We start from the raw sequence: 22,685 nt of genomic DNA on the forward strand, positions 1-22,685 counted from the left end.
CCACAAGGGAGAAGAGGAGGGCTAGCAGTGGATACAGTGAGCCAGGGCAGAGCACGCTGCCCAGGAACCGAGTCCTCAGGGCCAGGTCACCCAGAGACAAGGAGCCACGGGAAGATGGCAAGCTGAGGTGATGGAGGGGGCACTGGAGAGGCCTGGCGGGAGGGGCACAGGCGACAGAGGGAAGGGACAGCAGCCTGAAGAGGAAGCAGGCTTTCAACAGGGAGGCCAGAGCATGGCAGAGGCCAAGATGAGAGGGAACACGAAGAGGAAGAGAGAAGGCTCCACAGAAGAAATGGGGTCTGGTAGGGAGTGAAGTGAGGAGGAGGAAGAGTCAACAGAAGTGCAGCCAGGAGACTTCCCCCAGCCCTAGCCCACCACTCCTACCACTGGAAGTTCATGTGGTAGCTGAACAAGGGCCACAGAGACTTGGAGGAGGGGCAGTCCTTTGCTTTCTGTGGCTCCCAGGAATGAGGCTGTTGCAGCCTCCCCGCAGGCAGGAAGAAGGAAGAGCCGTTTGCCCTCAGCATGGGAGACTGCCCGCCTCAGTGGGGCTCCGGTGCCCTCTCAGCCTCGCTGCTGCTGGGCCCAGGGCATGGGTGGTCCCTCCTTCTTTCCTCCCATCCTCCCTGCTGGCCTTGGAGCTGGGCACTCACCTTCTCGGCTCCCTTCTAAGACGACTGAGGCAGCTAGGAGACCAGCGTTCACTATGACAACAAAGCTCCTCAGCAGGTGGAGTCCCTGGCTCCCCTGCATCGGTGTCCAGGCAACTTGGGGCCATCCTTTCTCAACAGAGGTGAGGCCTTAGGCTGATTGCTGGGGGTGAGGCCGTGGTTGCCATTCCCCCACCAGAGCAAGGAAGGCGTGCACACCTTGTCTTCCCATGAGGATGCCGCACACTCCCTGGGGCCAGACCCCTCAGACAGCACATTCCCTCCTGAAACCAAGATCAGAGAACCAAGGACAGAGGCAAGGACAGAAGGGAACAGGATTTCTGCCAATGGCCCTCAGAAGCCTGGAGCCAGTGACATGCCCCAAATCCTGTGCTGCCACCAGCGAGCAGTATACAGTCGGGGAAGCCAGGGTTGTTCAGTCCTCACAAAACCAGAAACTGCAGTGGTAGGAGGAGGGTCCAGTCACGAAAAGCAGGGAGATGAGGTGACTTGTTCCCAGTCCACCTCTGTGGGCCTGACTCAGACTCCTGCTGGCCCTCTCAGCCCTTGAATGTTAGCAGGTGCAACCCTCCCCAGGTGTCTGGTTTCCACTGACGCTGATGTGGTGGGCAACCAGAAAAATCAAACTCACTGCCGTGGAGTCGGACCCGACTCATAGCGACCCCTCCTTGGGTTTCCTAAGCAGTATCACTATGGAAGTAGATTGCCCAACCTTCCTTCTGAGGAGTGGCTGGCGATAACCAGCCTTCTGGTTAGCAGTCAAATACCCTAGGCACTATGCTACCAGAGCTTGTGGTGGGCAGGGCCTCCCCAAATAGCGGAAGGGAAGAGACTTAGCTGGTAGGATGGATAAAGTTCTTGATTTGCATCTCAACAGTTACTCCTTTATTTTAATGATTATTAGAAAAGATAAAAACAAACAAATCAAACACACCCTTCACAGATATTATTTTAAGTGACACTGTTTCTTTTCTCTTGAAATAAGCTTAAATAGAAAAAAAGTCTAAATAAAAGCGTTAAGCAAATTATAGTACAGATGGTGTACAACCATAACAAAAATGTATTGAACATATATTTATTGAGCACCGGCGACACGCCATGCAATATTCTGTGGATACAGTGATAAGTATGTGAACGACCAAGACTTGGAAAACACAGCTGTGAGGCATGACTTTTACTTTTTAGGGGAGCAAAAATTGTTTAGATTCTTTGAGACTTCAGAAAAATGTACCTCTGCAAGAACATATAATTTCACATACAATTTCAGGGATTTCCGGCCTCCTCACAGATCCAGGTTAAGAACTTATCTCTGCCTTCCCCAGGAGAGGGCACAGTACTGCTTATTGAAGCAACAGAAGAGGGACAGTACCAGACAGTCCATAATCTAGGGCTACACAGAAGCCAGATGTCACATAGGGAACAAACTCCAGGAGGGGAAGGACACTCATGGGGTGTATCAGTCAATACTAGCGGCTGTAACAAAGAGAGGCCAAATGTTCTGTGGTTCAACTGCAATGCAAGGTCATTTCTTGCTCATCTAATAGTCCAGGTGCTCTTGGTGGGTGGGTGACTCTTCCATACAGTGATTCATCCACCAGCTCCTTCCATCACATGACATCACCACCCCCTAGGACTTTGTCATCTTCCGCATCCAGGGTACATACTTATGTCTTAAGAGCCTTGGCCTAGAAGTGGCATACATTCACACTCAGATAAAATTCAGTCACATGGCAGCTCAGGGCCTGCAGAAGAGTTCCCAAGCAAGGGGCCAGGAGAGAGCTGAAGTCTTGCCAACTTCCTCTAGCTAAGCCATACACCCTAGTAGAAGGAATTCTTTTTCTAACTCCAACAAAAGTGCTGTAAGGCCACCTTCTCATTGGGGGCTTAGGGCGTCAGGGGAGAGAGAAGGGAGAGAGGAATGCAAGAAGTGACAGGGGCTGGGGTGGGGAATGGAGCCTGAACCCAGGCGGCACCAGGTGCCTCTGTGCCCCTGTAGTTTCAGCCAGTGCACCACCACCACCACCACCAGGCCCCCTCACCCAGTCAGCAATGAGGTGCAATGAGGAGCTGCCCAGTGGGGCATCTGACCACCCTCCCAATCCCATGGCCAGGTCTGTGCATGTGGGGCCTTGTGCAACTCATGCCCATGGTCACCAGTGGTGATGGCAGGGGTGATGATGATGGCAGGGGCTGAGGCAGGAAGGGAGGCCTTGCACCTTGATCCCAGGCCATGGAGAATGCTGCTGGAGTAGCAGTACCCAAGCTGGAGCAGCTCCCGTCTGTCTGGCCCTGAGCTAGACTCACCCTGCGGATATAGCATGAAAGGCAGGCCCCCAGAGGGTGCGCTCAGTCCCTGAGCCTCCCTGCACCATGTACCTCTCTTGTGGCCAGGTGCTGAGAGTCAGGGGAGCTGGCAATTAAGCCCAGGCCTCACTGTGCCTTTCTACCTCCTGCCCCACCCAGAGCAACCCACTGGGACCTCTCCGCCTGGCCCAGCTGGTACACAGCCACAGGTGCCACCCTGCCTCACCCGCGTTTTGCTTGATGGAAGTATTTGTCACCCTTGTTTTTCACACCTGTCGCCATCCCACCTACCTCATGTAAACACTGCCAGCATCAACATGCAAACGCTGGTCCCCAGGGTAGGCACCAGCCAGGCCCTCTGGGAGCTCCTCGCCCTGAGCATCAGGACTAGGGAAGGCAGGTGATGACAGCAAGACAGCACCCAGGTGCCAGCCTTTCCCAGGCCCCACCCTCGAGAGCCACAGAGGGCCGGTGGGCTCCACAGAGGCTGTGTGGACCAGTGGGAGAAGTCAGAAAACAAGGGCACTAGGCCCAGCTCTGCTGCTGGCTTGAAGGGTGGACTTGGACAAGTCCCACCTCCTTCACCAACCTGTTTTCCCCTTGGAAGATGAGGTTATTACACGAGACAGGAGGCAGTGCTGCGTGGCAATGACAGAGTGTGGGCTCTGGAGCCAGACAGCTAGAATTCAGATCCCAGCTCCACCAGTGACCACCTATGTGACCTTGGGCAAGGCTCTGAGGCTGCAGCCTTCATTTCTCTTGTGACAAAATGGACGGAAAGATAACACTTGCCAACATTAGATGAAACAGAGCCCACAGGAACTGTTCACCAAATACTAGCTGCTGATATTGTCTCTTGGGGAACCTCCTTGACCACTGAGATTCTGAGCAGGCTGTGTGTGTGTGTGCATGTGTGTTTGTGTTTGTGTAGCCAGCCCCAGTCTCACTGCAGTCACCAGGACAGCCACAGCCAAAGCTTGCTGGTCTTCTGGGCTGATTGGCTTGGCCTTCCCTGAACTCAGAGGTTCCTCCTTGCCCCAACCCTGGCAGCCTTCCTGCCACCACTAACCTTTGACTAACACTCAAAATTCTTGATTTTCCAATCAAGCAATATTGGCTGTAGCTTAAAGCCCCACCCCTCAGCCCATGAGAAAGTCTACTGTGAACCAGTTGCACCTGGCTAGGTGCTGTCCGTCAACTCGAGCTGCCCTGAGAGGCCATCTGCCCAAGACCCCTCAAAGCAAGGACATGTACCACCAGTCAGTGAGGTGAGACGGTTTCCGTGGGACGAGGTGACAGCATTTAATAACGTGGGTTCACCGAGTGTCTGTCAGCCCATCTGAGCACCTCGGGGAGGAGGTCTCAGTCGGGCGCTATCTAGCCTTAACATCCCTGACCTTCCCTCCCTTTTAACAAAGAGGGACGGGGCCTCAGGCTGAGAGCTTTACCAGCTACAGCGTCCTGCTAGAACTTAGCAGTAGTGGTTTACTTTCATTGCAGTTGTTCTTATGGGTATTTTCTATATAAAACACTTTATATAGATTTTTAATTTACCATAAGGACATGCATTTTATAAAGTTAAGTATAAGATGTATGTAAGGAAAATATCAAGTGACAGCCATCAAGCAGTATAGGCATATGGTATGAAGTGTTAGGGAATGATGTCTAGGAAAGAATGATCTAATCCAGTGACCCTCAAACTTTTTGGTCTCAGGACTCCTTTACACTCTTAAAAATTATTGAGGACCCCAATAAACCACTTTGTTTATGTGGGATATGCCTGTCAATTTTTATTGTGTTAGAAAATAAAGCCAAGAAAAATATTTATTCATTTAAAAATAACTATAATAGCCCCATTATACTTTCATATAAATAACATTTTTATTTTAAAAATAACTATTATTGTTAGTTTTTCTTTGTCAGAGGAGTGGTGTTTTACCTTATTGTAAATCTCTTTGATGTCTGCCTTAATTAAAGACAGCTGGGTTCCCATAGCTCCTTGCATGCGGTCCATGATGACGTGTTCTTTTGGTCGAACAACATGAATAAAATGTGACTTCACACAAATCTGTAGTTAGAAAAGGAAGGGGTAACTTACTAGCCTTTTCAAATAATTCTTTGATAGTCATCAAAATTGGACACGTGGTGGTTTCTTAAAGGGTAGTTGCAATGTGGAAGCGGAAACTCTATCAATGAACCTTTCCTATTCTGTTATGTAAAAATCCATGGTCTACCTTGCATTCTGAATGGCTCTTTTGCTAACACATGATTTTGCAATATCATGCATTGGTCTCCTGGAAAACATTGGTTCACTAGGTTATGCGAATCTTCCAAATGTAACACGTTTCAGTTACACCAAAAAAAATCACATTGCTTAATAACAACACTGCTCTTTTCAGAAAGGTCTTTAAGTATTAGGAAGCTGTCAAGTGTTCGGTGATAGATATAAGTTTTTAAAATTCTAATTTCCACTTGACAGCTGGACTTGTATTATTTCGATAACGAATGCTGGCTGTTGTTTCCCTTGAAGTGGTCAGCTCACCTGGTTCATGCTGAGGAAGTGTCTGCTGCGAAGCTGGCCTGAGATCACTGTCTGAACATCAGGCACTCTTTCAAGTAAAAATGGTGTCCCATGAAAAAAGGGACGAGTTGGACTGGCAGTTCTGTCTCATGAGTGTCTCTCCCGAGACAGCCGACCTCCTCCAGTTTGCAGCAGAAGTGCTTCCGGCAAACGTCACACTTCATCACACACAGCATTACAGAGATGTGTACTCAGGTCGAGATTTAATAAAATTCCTAACTTTTACTACTTCATCAAGGACGCTCTTAAGTAAAGCTGGTGTTTGTTTTACTGCAAGTGCCTGGTGGTAAAGAACACAATGGCAGCAAGTCAGTTTGGCGCCGCTGCCTTGAGTCCAGCCAAAGAGCCAGCAGGTTGACCCACTCTTGCTTTCATGCTGTCCCTGCAAATGTTAACACAGGGAGAAAGGCAAGGAGCGTCTTAGTGGTGGTGTGAGGTGCCAGCCAGTTGATTCCAACTCGTGGCAAACCCATGTATTACAGAGTAGAACTGCCCCAGAGGGTACTCCCAGCTGTCATCTCTGCCAAAGCAGTTTGCAAGTCTTTCTCCCACCGAACTGCTTGCTGGGTGGGTTCGAACTGCCAACCTTTCAGCTAGCAGCTAAGCACTTAACCTGTTGCACCATGAGGCTCCTTAACATCTTACTATTGTTATGAAAATAGTTTTGCTCTTTGGGAGCCCCTGAAAAGGCCCCAAGATCCCCAAGGGTACACAGACCACCCTTTGAGAACCACTGGTCTAGCCCCACCCCTTCATTGTGCAGCTGGGGACACTGGGACCCCAAGAGAAGCTGACACTTACTCAGGGTAACAGAGCAAGCCAGAGGCAGAGCATGGACTGAAGGCCAAGTCTTCTGACACCTGGTGCCCTGCTCCAGCTACATCCCTGAGATCTTGGGGGAGGACGATGACATGCTCCTTTTTGAACAGAGGCCACATGTGACCACTCGAGTGGTATGGGACCTGATGTCCCAGTGAAAGGTGAGGGGCCAAGAAGGTGGGTGGATCCGTGGTTGAGCCTGGGCGGAGGCTCCAAGCAGCAAACCTGTCAACTGCAGGATCCCCCAGCCATGTGTCTAGTGTTTCAGCCTCCATCTTTTCTCTCCCCTAATTGTGTTGCTAATATCTCCCAGCCAGAGGCAGCTCTAATTAAACTATTCACCAACGTCACTGAGTGTTCTGAAGAGATGAGCTTGGCCATTATCACTTTTCTTTCCTTTTGATGGAGCTCTGTGTAGGTGATTTCATTCTGCCCTTGTTCATTTCATAGAAATTTAGTCTATCCAATTTTAGTTCTTTTCTCCCATCTTAGAACACTGAGCTCAGGAGAGAGGAGGCAGAAGGGTGAGAGCAGCATGAATTTGGAAACGTCTGCCCCATTCACCTCAAAGTTTAAGCAGGTAGTGCCTGCTCGGTGGTTCAGCTCCCCATGGAGCCCTCACCAGACAGGGACACCCAGGAGGGCAGACTGGCAGGTCTGGACCCTCTAAGGGGAAAGGGGCAATGAGAAAAAGTGGGCCACATAGGCATCCCCAAGGGTGACGGCTGGATCTTTAGACAAGCAGCCATCCCTACTCCATCCTCAGATCTTAGCTAAACATGCCACTGCCCCTGAGAGCCCAGGACAGCGCTTCTGTTGCTGATGAAAAGGGACGAGGCCCCCACCCTGCATCTCCGGGCCCTCTCCTGTCACCCACGTGGGACACCAAACCTCACTCGTGTCGGTCTTCACAGCTGCACACACACTTCCTCCAGTGGCCCTTGCGCCCATCTGCACGGACACTCTTGACCTCGCACCCCTCATCCAGGATCCCTACCCAGACCCCTCAGGGTAACTCTGTTGTTATTAGTTGCCATGGAGTCGATTCTGACTCACGTGACCCCAAGTGTGCAGAGTAGAACCGCCCCCACGGGATTTCCAAGGCCTTTCAGAAGCAGATCAGCAGATCTCTTTCAAGCCTCTTCTGGCTGGTTTCGAACCACTGACCTTTCTGCCAGTAGTCCAGCATTTAACCATCTGTACCACCCAGGGGTTTAGAGGAATCGAAGCAGGTTCATCTAAGAATGACAAAGCTGGGGAAGGGGGCTGAAAGCCAAGCCTACAGGAGGCAGCCCAGGGCCCTGAGGAGGGCTGGACACCCAGGAAGCTCAAAGAGAAGTGTCCTGAGGTCCCACACGGGGAGGTTGAGCAATTGCTCCACGAGGCTCCCGGGCTCCATGGGGAAGACTCTCCCATAGCCAGAGCTGCCCCCAGTGGACACCAGGCTGCCTCTGGAGCACCTGCCCCAGACGGCTCACAGGGCCCTGCCTCTGGGGCAGGAGCTCCGGAGGCAGCCAGCCACACTGCTGTGACAGCTTAAGAAGAAGCCCCGCTGAGAGGCAGTGTGCGTGAGCCCATGTGTGTGCGGGCAGGGTTGCTAGTCCAAGACCTCCACAGGCTTTATGCCCCACCTCTGCCCTCAGGTCCTACTGGTGCTCAAGGGCATCCGGCACCCTCCAGGGCCCACTGCTTCTCGGCAGGGCTCTGGGCTTTCCCGGGGTCTCTGCCCAGCCCCCTTTAATTCTTCCCCAGGAGCTCAGGCAAGCCCAGTGTCTGTCTTCACATTCTGTGCCCCTTGCTCTCCGGCCACAGCTGACCCCTGATCTCCCAGGCATGCCTTCTTGCCTGCCCCACTCACACAACCATTTCTCCTCAGACCCAGGCCTAGCTCAGTGGCCACCTCCTTGAAGCCTTCCCTACCTCCTACAGTTTGGGGTGAATTGACAAGCTTGGGCAGGTCAGAGTGCAGGTCCTACGGCTGGTCCAGCCAGCACCTAGCCCTGGGCTTAGCATGGGGAGAGGCTCAGTCAGCCTGCGATGAAGGAGCATTCACCGGGCTAGCACTGGCTCCTTCTGTCCAGCGCAAGCCAGGGCAGCCACACCTTCACAGAGCAATTGCTCAGCCTCCCCACATGGGGCCCGGGGACATTTGTCCCCTCTGAGCTTCCTGGATGGGCAACAAGGGCTGACAGGTAGTTTCAGTGAAAATGTATAGGTATTTAGTGCTGGAACCAATGGCAGGGCCACGGTCACTCCCCCAGCTCCACACAGTTCCTACCCCAGGATCTTGAAGAAATGAAGGAAGCCAGATTCTGGGAAGAAAGCTGCTTCTGCGTTCAAACAGTTAACATTCTTGGCTGCTGACTGACAGGTTGGAGGCTCGAGGCCACCCAGAGGCACCTCAGAAGAAAGGCCTGGTGATCTCCTTCAGAAAAATCAGCCACTGGAGACCCTGTGGCGCACGTTCTGCTCCGACACATGGGGTCGCCGGGAGTCAGAGTTGACACCATGGCAACCGGATTTTTTTTTTTTTTTTGGTAACCAATTGGAAGATCCAAACACTCTGAGGTTGAACTATGTACCATCTTTCAGAAAGCTGGGATCAAAATCCCAAGCTTTTTCCACCTCCTTAGCAGGCAGCTCAGGCCTCAAGCAGAGGTGGTTCTCAAAAGGGCTTAGATAAATCCGTCAGGGATCCAGAAAGTTTAGACTCCCTTCTGAACCCGGCTAGAGATCTTCAGAAGGCCTTCCTTAACAAGGCCCCTGACAGAGACAGGATCATGGAATAAGGGGAAGGAATTCTTCTCCCCTGATGTGTTCAAGGCACCAGCTAATGGGCTGGGCAAATTCAGGCAGTATGTTCTCTTCGTGCCAAATCTGGAAGTTCTGAAGGCCAGGACCCCACATAGTGTCTACTACATGGTCATTGTACAGTAGACGAATGAGTAAATGGGTGGGTGGGTGAGTGGCTACTTAGATCAAGGATCAATGAAAGGAATAGATGAACAAATGAATGATTGATGGATAGATAGATCCTACGGAAGGACGCTGTTGTTGTTGTTAGGTGCTCTTGAGTTGGTTCCAACTCATAGCGACCCTGTGTACAACAGAATGAAACACTGTCTGGTCCATCCTCACAATCACTGCTATGTGTGAGCCCAGTGTTACAGCCACTGTGTTAATCCATCTCGTTAAGGGTCTTCCTCTTTTTCACTGACACTCTACTTTACCAGAAGAATAGAATTGAGATATTCTAGATAAGTAGTACAGGGATGAATGGGTGAATGGATGGATGGGTGGGTGGGTGGATGAATGAATGGATGGGTGAGTGGATGGATGGATGGATGGGGTGGATGGATGGATGAGTGGATGGATGGATGGATGGGGTGGATGGATGGATGAGTGGATGGATGGATGGGTGGATAGATGGATGGATGGGTGAGTGGACGGACGGATGGATGGATGGATGGGTGGATGGATGGATGGATGGATGGGTGAGTGGATGGATGGGGTGGGTGGATGGATGAGTGGATGGATGGATGGGTGGATAGATGGATGGATGGGTGGATGGATGGATGGGTGGATGGATGGGTGGAATATGACTGGAGAATGGATGGGTGAATTTGAAAGAAGGGAGTAGAAGGGTCAAGCCCAAGTAAGAAGAGAGCCCCAAGCATGCCAGGCTTGTGGCCATGGAGCACCTACAGTGCCCCAATTATTCCCACTACCAAAGACATGCTCCCAAATTTCTAAAATGTTCCTGGAGGTGGTGCCACGCCCACTGAGAGCCCACACCCAGGGGTGAGGGAAGTAGCCCTCTTCCCACCACTATCTCACACTGTTCTGAGGCCAAGGAGCAGAGTGAAAAGAAAGGGTCTCCCCCTCATGTGAGGGGACTGGCCACATTTCCTCAGGTATGCAGGACCAGATGGGACAGGGTCCCACAGTAACCAAGTGCCCCAAATGCCTCCCTGCCATTGTGCACCTGCTGGGATTGTAGTGCAGAGGCTGCACCTCCAGCGCTGAGGCCTCTCTGCTCTTCCCCCTTGAACAGGGTCAACAGCCCCAGGAGGGTAGCAGCGACCACTGGGCCTGGCTGTGCCCTGCCTAGTCTCTTTGGCTGGTCTCCTCCAGCTCATGCACCCTTTCCCATTGTCTGTGCACTCCTACCCCCTAGTGGGCACAGGGGCAACTGCAGCTTATAGGGTGGGGTGGGGCCAGATGGAGGCTTTTCCTGCAACTGGAAGATCAGTGTGTGTGTGTGTCTGTGTGTGTGTGTACTTCACTTGGCCTCAAAGATTAGAGAAGCAGAAAAAGTGAAAGATCCAAAGCAGCTCTTCCCATAGAAGGGGTTATTATTATAATTACTATGATTATTGTTATCCTGATGATCATGCTTGCCTAGAAATCTTGTACAAAGCAGTCTTATTTTATGTCAGCTTGTTGTTTGTGTCTGAGGCACATCATCTTTTCTTATAATAGCCAACATTTGCAGGGCTTTCATGTTGCAAAGCTGTGTCACATTCTTAGCCCATTTCATCTGCACAAAACAACCCTGTAAGGAAGAAGCTATGAGGAGAGAGAACAGAGGCTCAGAGAGGTTGAGTAGTCCATCCAAGGTAACACAGATAAACAGCTGCAGGGCCAGGATTTGAACCTAAGTCCTCTGACTAAAAAGTCCCCCTGACTTCCCCACCACATGCTTAGATCTCATCTCTTGAGAAGGAAAAGCCCCTTTATTATACTTTAGCTTCTGTTCTCTTTGCAGCTGACGTTGTTTTAGAAAGTCTCCATTGCCCTGAAGAGAAGGGAAGAGATTTGAAGACCGAAGAGTTAGATACAATCAACACTCACTCTTTCATTGAATGTCATTGCCAGGTCCCGGGCCTGGGGTGTGAGTGGACAGCGTGTGATGTTCATTGCCCACAGCTGAGTGGGGTGATGCCAGCTTCCCTTGGTCACCACTCATCCTTCCCCCAGGTGTGGCAAAGCACAGATAGGCATGGCCACCTGCCTGAGAAGTTAGGGAGGGGGTGCTAGGGCAGAAGACTTAGGTGCAGGGGAGTCATCTGTGGCCTGGCATGTGGGAGCCAGGGTGGGTGAGGGCATGACCCTGGCTGGGCCCTGGGAGCCCACAGAATGGTTCCCTGGACCATCTGGTTGACTGAGAAGCTTTCTAGAAGAAACATCCCTCACCTCTGGCACCAGTGTCCCACTGATTGTGTGCTGGGTCTCAGGTGTTGCTTCCCAAGTTCACTCATTTATGACCAGGGTCCAGCAATACATATCCTCATGGCAGGAGGCTGCTAGCCTGTATCCCATACTGATGGAATCCCATATACTGCCGGTTCAGCAGTCATAGCTACCCTCACCATGACCTCAGCATTCTGCTCCCCAGCAATGGCCCAAGTAGCCCACATCTGGGGGCCACCTGTGCTGAGTTCTTCATCCTGCCAGGGACTGGAGATGCCCCCTGGAGCCTCTCCTCACAGGCCCCTCTCTCCTACTGCCCACCTTTTCTCCACCTGCTCATAGGTGTGGTACACAGGTTTACATAGAGTGCTCCCCAGAGTCCTGGGGCTCCCCAAAAGTTCCTCACCTCCACACAATGCAGCTTCAGGCCATTTGTATGTCAACATGATGAATAAGATATTATTTGAGTAAGATAACGTATTAGTAACATGTTGTTTGGCCATGTCTATATTGGCTACAATGGAAAAAATGAAATGCTCTTTTAAAACCATGGATGTGATAGAAAAAGAATCCTGCAGGTGTCCATGAGCAGTGTCAACCTCTCCAAGTCTCTGTTCCTTAAGCCACTGGAATGGCAGCTTGCCTGCAGGTCCACCTTCAGAAATGCACACTCGCAGCCACGCCCCAAAGAAGTGTCCCATCCTGTGCTGTGCCCGCTCACCATGAGGTTGGATAGGTGGCCTTCTCATCTTTTGGCCCCCAGGCAGCTCAGCTGACGGGGCCAGGTACTCGTCTACACCCAGGGCGCCTGGGAGCAGAAGTCCTGGATGCAGCAGCACAGCCCACCCCTCAGTGCCGGCTCCGTGCAAGCGCTCAGTGCCGAGTGCTTCCGGTTTACTCACACGACGGTGCATGATGCTATTCCATCATATTTAGCAGGTGAAGACACAGCGTAGAAAGATCAAGGCCCTTGTGCAAGTGGAGAGCGGATTTGAACCAGGGCTGGGTGGCTCCTGAGTCTGTAGTCTGAGCCCTCAGCAGGCTGCCCAGAGCACACCTGGGGAGCTCGAGGAATGAGTGCCCAAAAAAGGGCGGGCAGAGGAGGTGCCTGCAAGGATGTGGGGCGGCGTGGGAGCTGGCGTAAGAAGCCAGGCACAACCCTAGCAAGCGGACAATGGCAGGGGGCTTTCTGGGCACTTAGTAACTGCCAGGCCCTGTTCCACCCACCATTCTGCACATGTCCTCACACACAGGGAAGAGGCCTCTTCCTCTCTGCAGCTGGGCCTCAAAACAGCAGGGTAGGGGTCCCACCCCCTCACTCTAGGTCAGAGCCCTACTTGCCTGGCCCCAGACTGGCAGACAACTCCCCCATAGTGACTCTCAGTGGAGGTGGCACCCCATCCAGGGGCACTCTAGAAATTTGTAAGCATGTCCTCAGTGGTGGGATAATTAGGGCACTGCAGGAGTCAGGGGCCTCCGGCCAGGCAGGCTGTTGTCCCATCCCCCCCTTGACTGTGCCGGTCGGTCCACAGTCTATGTAAATGCCACCACACTGCCTCTAGTGTCCAGCATGTGGAGACTACACCAGGGCGTGGTCCAGACAGCGAAAAGAGGAGGGGAGTCAGATACTGGCTGCAACAGTGGGAGGGGCCTTCCTAGAGGAGGAGGCCCTTGCCGTGGCCTTGGCAGACCAGGAGGTATACTGTTGTTGTTGTTGTTGTTATGTGCCGTCGAGTCAGCCCTGACTCATAGCGACCCCTCCTTGGGTTTCCGAGGCAGTATCACTACGGAAGTAGGATTGCCCAACCTTCCTTCCGAGGAGTGGCTGGTGGGTTTGAACCAGCAGCCTTCTGGTTAGCAGTCAAGTGCCTTAGCCACCAAGACAATTTGGAGTGCAAGTGCAAAAATAAACCAAAAGACAAATGCAATTCCTCAACCAGATTAAGAAAAAATAAAGCGGTTGATTGACTCAAGTAACTGGAAAGCCAGGGATGGAGTGGCTGCAAGTACAGCTGGACCCAGCTGTTTACATGTTACGTGACTTCAGGTGTCCCCTCGCTCACCTTAGCTTTCCTCAGTGACAGCTTCCCAGAGTCTTTCTTTCCTATTAAACCAAACCCATTGCCATCAAGTCAATTCCAACTCATAGCAATGCCCATTGAGTTTCCAAGGCTATAAATCTTAACTAAAACAGATTGCCTTGTATACCTCCCATGGAATGCCTCATATTCCTCCTATGGAGCAGCTGATGGGTTTGAACCGCCAACCTTCTAGTTAGCAGTCAAATGCCTTACCCACTACACCACCACAGCTCCTCTCTTTCCTCATAGTCCCTACAAATGTTGTTAGTCTAATCTGGCAAATGTGGATTCTTTGTCCACTCCAAACTGTTCACTGAGGTCAGAGAGGCCAGGCCTAGGTCAGATGTCCAACCTGGAGTTGTGAGAGAGTCAACCCAACCCAAACTACCCAGACTGAGAGCCAAGGAAGGGCACTGTCCTACTGAGAATGGATTCTGGTGCCAGAGGAGGCAGGATGGAGGTCACAAAGGCAGGGAGGGCAGAGAGGAGGAGCTGGTCTGTCATCTCTCTGGCAGTCCTGCCAGGTGTGTGTCTCGTCACACTTCATATTGCCTGGACAACTGGCCATGTCCTGACCAGCAAGAGGCAGAAGTACCTTGGGGGCAGTAGCAGAGGGGACCAACAACCAAGCCAAGTCACTGCCATCAAGTCGATTCCAACTCACAGCATCCCCCACTGGGTTTCCAAGGCTGTAAATCTTTACAGAGCAGATGACCTCATCTTTCTTCCACAGAGTGGCTGGTGGATTCGAACCACCAACCTTTTGGTGAGCAGCCATATGCCTTAACCACTACACCACCAGAGCTCTTTAGCAGAGGGAAAGGTGCTAGACAATGCTTCTTTCAACCACAATGGTTGAAGAGGAGACCTGCATGGGAAGGTCAGGCCCAGTGTGAGGCCACCCCCCCCCCAGGCCCCAAAGGCAGGCAGGAAAAGTGACAAGCCACTCAGCAGCTCTATTCGTTTCTTGTTAAACTTGGCACCCACAGGGCTTGGGCCCACCCTGGCCCCTTCCACAGTCTTCCAGGGCATATTGGCAGGCCTGACCCTTCCTCCTTGCTCATCTTCCTCCCTGTTGTACCAGTGTGTCCTCAGCTCTGGCCTCAGGAGACCAGGCCTCATCTGAGGTGCGAGTCCAGGGCTGTCGACCATTGCCCTGTGGAGAAGGTTCAGTTTGAGTCTGCACTCTCCTCCTTGCAGCTGCATGAACTTGAGCAAGTTCCCTTAGCTCTGAGCCTCAGGCTCCCCCTCTGTTAAACAGGATGCTCTAATGATTAAATGAGGTACAGATGTGTGTGTGTGCATGCGTGTGTAGCTCTATATTCCCATAAAGCCTAGGAAACCCTGTGGGGCAGTTCTACTTTGTCATGTAGGGTTGATGTGAGTCAGAATCAACTCAACGGCACACACAATAATCTTTACAGAAAAAGATCACCAGGTCTTTCCTACCGTGGAGCAGCGGATGGGTTCAACTCAGCAACCTTTTGGTTAGCAGCTTTAATCCCTGGGCAACCAGGGCTCACAGATGGCTGGTGAAATTCACAAGAGGACAAGAATTGGAGGATAAGGTGGAGTGAGAAATGAAGGCATTGCCTAATGTTAAAATGCCAAAGGTCCATTCATCCCACAAACGTTTCTGAGCAGCAGCTATGTACAAAGCACTGTGTGAGAGCCAGGGCACCATGAGAAGGGAGGACACTAGCCATTACAGACCAGCCTTAGTGGTCTACACTGTGGAAGGCTGCCTGGGGGCATCGAGTTAAGGCTTTGCAAGGAGATGACATTTGAGCTGGCAAGGAGCCAGGAGAAGGGTGATCCTGAGATACTATCACCCTGACTTCTTTGGGGAGCAAAAGAAGGCCTGTGTGCCTGCAGCCCCTTGAGAAGGGAAAAATGGGAAGAGATTAGGACAGAGATGTAGGCAGGAATTTGTAGGCTGCAGTAAGGAGTTTGGAACTTAGAAAGCTTTTGAAAGATTGTATCCGTTAGCACTAGGTTGAACTCTGAATACCAGAGACACTAAAAATAGTGGCTTAAGTGAGATAAAAGTTTATATTTAATGTAAAAAAAAAACAGGCCAAATGATATGGAGCCTTCACAAAGTTCTTAAGACCTAGGCTATTTTCAGACCACTCTTCCACTCTCCTTGTCTTCATGATCCAAGTTGACTTCCAGAGCTCCAGTCATCATATCTAAGCTCCAGGCATCAGGAAGGAGGAAGTGGGAGGAAGAGAGTGCCCCCTCCCTTTAGGAAGACTTTTCTGAAGACTTCACTACACTTTGGCTAAACCCTCCATAGGCAGAACTTGTCACATGGCCATAACCAATTGCAAACAAAATGTAAGAAATGCAGTCTTTTAACTGGATGTCAGTGTGCCCAGCTGAAAATTGCTGGTACCTTTTTCCAGTGAAAAGAGCTCTGGTGGCACAGTGCCTAAGGCATTTGACTGCTAACCAGAAGGTTGGCAGTTCAAACCCACTAGCCACTCCATGGAAGGAAGACTGGGCAATCTACTTCCGTAAAGATTTACTGCCTTGGAAACTCAAAGGGGGTCGCTATGAGTCCAAATTGACTCAATGGCCGTGTGTTTGTTTTTTTGGGGTTTTTTTGCTTTTGTTTTTCTGGTGAGGAAGGGGAGAAGTGATGTTAGGAGGAAACTGTCCATCTGCTGCAGAGAAGCCCAAGAGAGGTGGGGGGCCCTTGGAAGGAAACTGTGGGCTTCCAGGATGTGAGAGAGGAGATGGGGAGAAGAGGACCATTTGAACATAGATTTGAAAGAAGAGCCAGAAGGACACTGAGAGCGAGAAGGAAATGGGGAAATGGAGCATGACTCCTAGTCTTTGGGTTTGGAGCAGTTGTTGGTGTTGTTATGTGCCGTCGATTCAGCTCCGACTCATAGTGACCCTGTGTACAACAGAACAAAACACTGCCCAGTCCTGTGCCTGCCTCATGATCCGTACTACACCTGAGCCCATCACTGCAGCCACTGTGTCAATCCATCTCATTGAGGGCCTTCCCCTCTTTCATTGACTCTCCACTTTACCAAGCATGACATCCTTCTCCAGAAAATGGTCCCTTTTGACAACATCACTAAAGCAGGTGAGATGAAGTCTGGCCATTCTCGCTTCCAAGGAGCATGCCGGCTGCACTTCTCCCAAGACAGATTTGTTAGTTCTTTTAGCACTCCACGGTACTTTCAGTGTTCTTTACCAACACCACAGCTCAAAAGCATCAACTCTTCTTCATTCTTCCTTATTCATTGTCCAGCTCTCACATGCATATGAGGCGACTGAAAATACCATGGCTTGGGTTAGGCACATCTTAATCTTCAAAGAGGTGTCTTTGCTCTTCAGCCCTTGAAAGAGGTCTTTTGCAACAGACTTGCCCAATGCAATACGTCTTTTGATGTCCTGACTGGAACAGTAGGGCCAATAAGAAACTGTTTTGGTTTTCTAGTGCCACTCTAACAGGAATACCACAGATGTATGGCTTTAACAAACAGGGATTTATTATCTTACAGTTTAGGAGGCTAGAAGTCTGAGTTCTAAGTGCCAACTCTAGGGGTGAGGTGAAGGCTTCTCAACCTCGGGCTTCAGCTCTGCCTCTTGTTCTTGGCTCACTGGAGCTGGAAGCATCTTTTAACTCAGGCAGCAGCTGCTGCTAAGGCTGACAATAAAATGGCACAGTCCAAAGATTATCAAGGAACACAGCAGGCCACTAGTTCAAGTTCAGAAACAGTCCCAAGATCGGCAGACATGACAGGCCACTCACTGATGACTCAGCCAAATGCAGGATCCAGATGTGCCAAAAAGCTCAGAGACCTTTCTCAGTGTTTCTCCTTATATACTGGAACCAGATCACATCTCTAAGGCAGCTACTCAGTGTTCACAGTGGATTCCACCATAAAGTTGTTTACCAGTCTCATCATGGGGAATAGTTACACCCAGCTGCCCAGCCACTCAAAACCAGGCCCAGCCAAGTTGACACATAAACTTAACTACCACAAAAACCCACTGTCATCGATTTGAATCTGACTCGTAGTTACCCCCGTTGGGTTTCCAAGGCTGTAAATCTTTACAGAAGTAAGTTGCCTCATCTTTCTCCCATAGAGTGACTGGTAGATTTGAAATGCCAACACTCTGGTTAGCAGCCAGATGCCTTATGCACTGCACCACCAGAGCTCCCTAGTAGGGCTGATAGTGGTGCCATGTTCTGAGCTGGGGAGGACAAGGAGAGAAGCAGCTGGGACAGAGGGGTGCTGCCAGCACAGGCCCCTATACCTTGATGGCAAACTGAGGCTGGAGGAGGCTCCAGCCCCTGGGCCTGTTCCCTGGAGAATTCTCAGGAAAGCATTTGTCCAGCCTTCCCCAAACTACAGATCACATCCCATGGGACTGGGCCTCATCCAAAGTAGGCCAATATACAGAACGAATGCAGGCATGCCGAGTGGTACAGTGCCACCCATGGCTCACCCCCTCCTGAGAGTGTCATGTTCCTTCATGTTCTAGGGGCTCTCAGGTCCTGGCTAAGTTCTGAATTGGGTGGTCCACAGATGTGACAGAAACCATGAAGGGGATGCCCATAGCAGGAAGTATGGGAAACTCTGCCCAGGTCCACCCCTCATCCCGCAGGTGGGAAACACTGACACTGAGACCTCCAGAGGCCACCTATGCAGTCATCGGGTGCAGTCAGCTGGCAGGTCCCTGTCCTTCAGCAGTCTTTAGTCCCAGCTGGAGCCACCACCCCCTGATCCCTGAGTTTGCCTCCCTGAGTCACTGCCTGCCCCAAGGATAAAAAAGCCCAAGCCCCAGGGTCAGCTTTCCAGGCCACTGCCCCCAGGAGAGACTCTGAAACTCACCTCCAAGACAAGCCCTGCACCTGGCGAGCTGCAGTCCACTTTGGTGAGGGTGACCCAGGATCTTAGGGACCCAGATCTGGCCTGACCTTGAGGGCCTGGCTTCCAGCCTCCAGGGCACTTGGGCGCTCTCCCCCAGGACAGGCACTGAGGAAGGGACACAGTCACCGAGATTTCCTATCAGCCCCCTGCAGTAGACAGGCTCTGACATGGCAATAGCTACTTAGCCAAACGACTCAATTCTGGAAAAGGATCCGCAAGCTTGGACCCGCACAGCTTTTGTACAGTCTTTAGTCGGCCACCCATCTACCAGGTGCTGGTCTCCTTTCCTTGGTGTGTCCCCACTCCAAAGGATACCCATAGCTTTCCAGCGCTTCCCGCCACTTCCTGACCAACTGGGCAGTCTGTCTCCCCTCTGTTTACGGGAGACAGTGGGGGCTGGAGAGAGGCTCTCCGGTGGAGTAATCCTTGACTATTACTGATTGTGCCCATGAATAAAATACTCCAGTTCTGGAGGGCTGTGAGGTCAAGCAATGGGTGGGCCTGGTGCACCCCACTCCTAGCCCCAGCAGGGAGTCAGTGTTACCATCGGCTCCAGGACCATGTAGGAAACCAGAGGGAGAGGTGACTGGGGTTCGGGGAGCATGGGGCACCACCTCCCAGCCCCCAGGTGGACCTGCTAGGGCCTACCGTGACCCCACACCCACCCCAGCACCGTGAATTTGCATCTTCCAGGACTGATGTGAGTTGGGGCTTTTGTGTTAATTTCTGTGACAGAACCCAGAGGAACTGGGGCCAGCATACAGAGAGGGTAAGGGGCCCCAGCCTTGGGGATGTAAGCACCTGCTTCTTCCTAGTAGCTTTGTTCTTGGAGGCTTCTCCCATTTGAGAAACCCAGGGAAAGACTACAGTGGGCCCAGCTAGGTCGCAAGTCTGTCAGGTGTCTCATCAGTCGTTGACCCTCCACCTTGCTTTGGCTTCCCAAACCTGCCTCCCCTGGACCCTGACGTGGACTGGGCCTGGGCCCCTGCCTGACTGTGAACTCTGGACATGCAGGGGTCAGCCAGCCCCAGCCCTGACCTGACCCTGTGCCTCCAACCCTTCTTCCCTTCCCTGCATAGTGATGCTGGGGCAAGCACTGGAACATGCTGCCACTGTGGTCACATCGGGCATCAGGCAGGACACAGAGGTGCTCTGCAGCCTGCCAGGATGCTGGCAGGGACAGTGGGGCCATTTGGGGGTGGCCACCTACTTTTTGGTCAGGAGAATGCAAATGTGCATTAAAACCAAGGCCATGATATTCAAGGGGCAAGCAGGGGCCGCCAGTGCCAGGCTTCCAAAATCCCCCTGCCCTCAGTCCTAACTCATCGTGGCCCTCCATGTTACAGCAGAACTGTGCCCCAGAGGGTTTTCTTGACTATAATCATCATGGAAGCAGAGAGCCAGGTCTTTGTTGTGCAGTGCTGCTGGGTGGGCCAGGACCTGAGGGGCCCCAGAGTCCAGCTCAAACCACTGCCGCCGCCCAGGGGCCTCATGCATTGGCTCAGACAGAGCATCTTTGTCCTGGTTTGCACCCCTCAAGAAGTCGACCCTTAACAGGGATTTGGGTGAGACAAGGCGATTGTTGGAAGTGTTTCAGGAAGCACTGAGGAGTGGGAAAGCTGTAGTGCAAGGGGAGGGAAAGCAGTACGGTCGGGGTGTGCTGATGCCATTCTGGGCAGTCAGGCTCAGTTCCCAAGGATCCCCTCAGAGACTATGTGGAACACGGCTCAGAATTGTCTCCCCTGAGGGCAAGGAAGCCATGTATGTGCCCACCAGCTCCTGTCTGCGCTGGGAAACTGGCTCCCAACCATGCAGCCTGCCACACACCCAAGGCCACAGAGAGCTCCTTAGGCAGAGTGACAGGAAGCCTCTGTGAGGGGAACCCTCTACAGACAGCCTCGAGGGCAGGTGAGGGGGCATAAACAGGGCTCTGTGACAGCCCCTTCCCACACTCACTTGCTGCCATTTGTTGTTGTTATGTGCCGTCGAGTCAGACTCGACTCATAACGACCCCTCCTTGGGTTTCCGAGCTGGTATCACTAAGGAAGTAGATTGCCCAACCTTCCTTCTGAGGAGTGGCTGGTGAACTGCCTGCCTTCTGGTTAGCAGTCAAGTGCCTTAGGCCCTACACTGCCATGGATTTAGATGTCCAAAGCCCTGATCATCTCAGGTGGAGCACAGAGCTTCGTGGTTAATGCCAGCTGACCCATGGCCTGGATGCCCTCCACCAGGTCGCGTTTGCCATCCAAGGTGCTGTCATCAGTCACCATTCTCGACACAGGTGGCTCTGACCATAGAGCCTAGCCATGACGTCAGAGACCCCTGAACTGGAGTCTCAGCAGCGCCACTTAGCACCCGTGACTTTTGTGAGTGCCTTCTTCTCTCTGGTCCTCAGTCTCCTCACCTGTAAAATGGGAATAGCAATACTTACAGTTAAGTAGCCCTGGTGGCACCATGGTTAAGTGCTCAGTTGCTAACCAAAAGTTTGGCGGTTCAAACTCACTAGCAGCTCCATGGGAGAAAAGCCCTGGAAATCTGTTCCCATAAAGATTATAGCCCAGAAAATCCTTTGGGACAGTTCTACTCTGTCCTATGAGTCGCTATACATCAGAATCGGCTCAATGCCACACACAACCACAACCCTTACGGTTATATGTTGCCGTAACAATGCTGTGTGTCAAACATCCCAAATAAGTTTTAGCTTTGGGCCCTCCAAGGGCCTAAATTCTAGAAATTTAATATTGATAGAAGAGATTTCCACGATGGACACTAATTTGAAAACCAGCCTCTTCTTTCCCACACCTCTAAGGTACACCTCTACTGTGGCCTGGTCCCTCAGCCAACTGGAATTCTCAGATAACCAAAGCACCCCACTCCCTGATCTAGCTCAGTTATGGCAGCCTCACTCCACCTTGAGTAAGAAGTACACAAAGTTTGCAACTTTAGCCAGGAACACTGTTGGTTTTGGTTTTGGTTTTTCAATCTTTTTTTCCTAAAACAAAATATTATTCCAAACCCCATTTTTCAAAATAGTTGAAAGCAGAGCAGCTGTGTTTGAACAGAGCCCGTGCACTCTCCCTTCCTGCCCACCTTGGGCTCCATGGGGCTGGTTTGACACCACCTTGGGAGAACTTATCCATGATAGAAGGCCCCAGAGATACACTCCAGCACCCCACGGGCCCAGTCAGCAGACTGGGCGTGTGTTCCAAGACACGTTGGTGTGCATGGATCGCAGCCCCCTTCTCCCAGCGGGGATTTGGGCTGGGCTGTCATCCTGGTGCCCTGCCAGGGGCTTGTCATAAGCTCACAGTCTTGGCCAAGGGTAGAGACATTGACTGGCTAGGGGGTCTTTTGTACCCATCAAAGTTTCAAAGCCCACCACTCATCTCTCCTCGCAGGCCGACGCCAAGATGGTGTGTGACGTGGTGAGTCGGATGGAAGACACTGAGCCCTTCTCTCCAGAGCTGCTTTCTGCCATGATGCGACTCTGGGGTGACTCAGGAATCCAGGAGTGCTTCAACCGGTCTCGGGAGTATCAGCTCAACGACTCTGCCAAATAGTGAGTGTCCTGGGCAGGAGGGAGGAGACAGACGGGGCTGAGGGCGGGGTTAGAGGGGATGGGGATTGGAAGCTTAAGGAGGGACTCTTGGCTGAAGTCATACCTGCCATAGGAGGTGGGTGTCAGGAAGGACAGGGAGGTGCTTCTCCTCCTGTCCCAGGATGAGGAAGAGACCAAGGAAGGCAGCTGGCATGAGAAAAAGCAAGCCATGGAAACCTTGGGCCTGAGACCTCGCCAGCTCCCTGTTCTGGACTGTGCCTGGCACGCCGGGAGGAAGGCCTTTGGTGTAGCAGCATTTTTCTCTAGAGAGAAAATATGAATCGATAAGCCAAAAGTAATATGGTACCATTTTCTTTTATTTCAGAGGAAATAAATTTTATAATCCTCTATCTTTAAAATTTAAAATAATGGATATGTAGGAGCTGTGGTGGTGCTGTGGCTAAAGCATTGGGCTGTTAACCAAAAGGTCAGTGGTTGGAACCCATCAACCACTCCACAGGAGAGAGATGAGGCAGTTTGCTTCTCTGAAGATTTACAGTCTTAGAAACCCTATGAAGATGTTCTGCTCTGTCCTATAGG

The 22,685-nt window shown here is 51.6% G+C and overlaps 1 protein-coding gene across 1 annotated transcript in view; it reads left to right on the forward strand.

Annotated features, from left to right (window-relative positions):
* The window catches only part of LOC103202318 (guanine nucleotide-binding protein G(o) subunit alpha), a 192,733-nt gene that overhangs the window by 159,593 nt on the left and 10,455 nt on the right, over positions 1 to 22,685 (forward strand). The window contains exon 4 of the mRNA XM_007947172.1: positions 21,946 to 22,106. Coding sequence (XP_007945363.1) covers positions 21,946 to 22,106 — 161 coding nt within the window. The remainder of the gene's footprint in view (positions 1 to 21,945; positions 22,107 to 22,685) is intronic.

Source organism: Orycteropus afer, unplaced genomic scaffold, assembly GCF_000298275.1.
Source record: "Orycteropus afer afer isolate SDZICR_OR568_19922 unplaced genomic scaffold, OryAfe1.0 scaffold00009, whole genome shotgun sequence".
In the NCBI taxonomy this organism is placed as follows: domain Eukaryota; kingdom Metazoa; phylum Chordata; class Mammalia; order Tubulidentata; family Orycteropodidae; genus Orycteropus; species Orycteropus afer.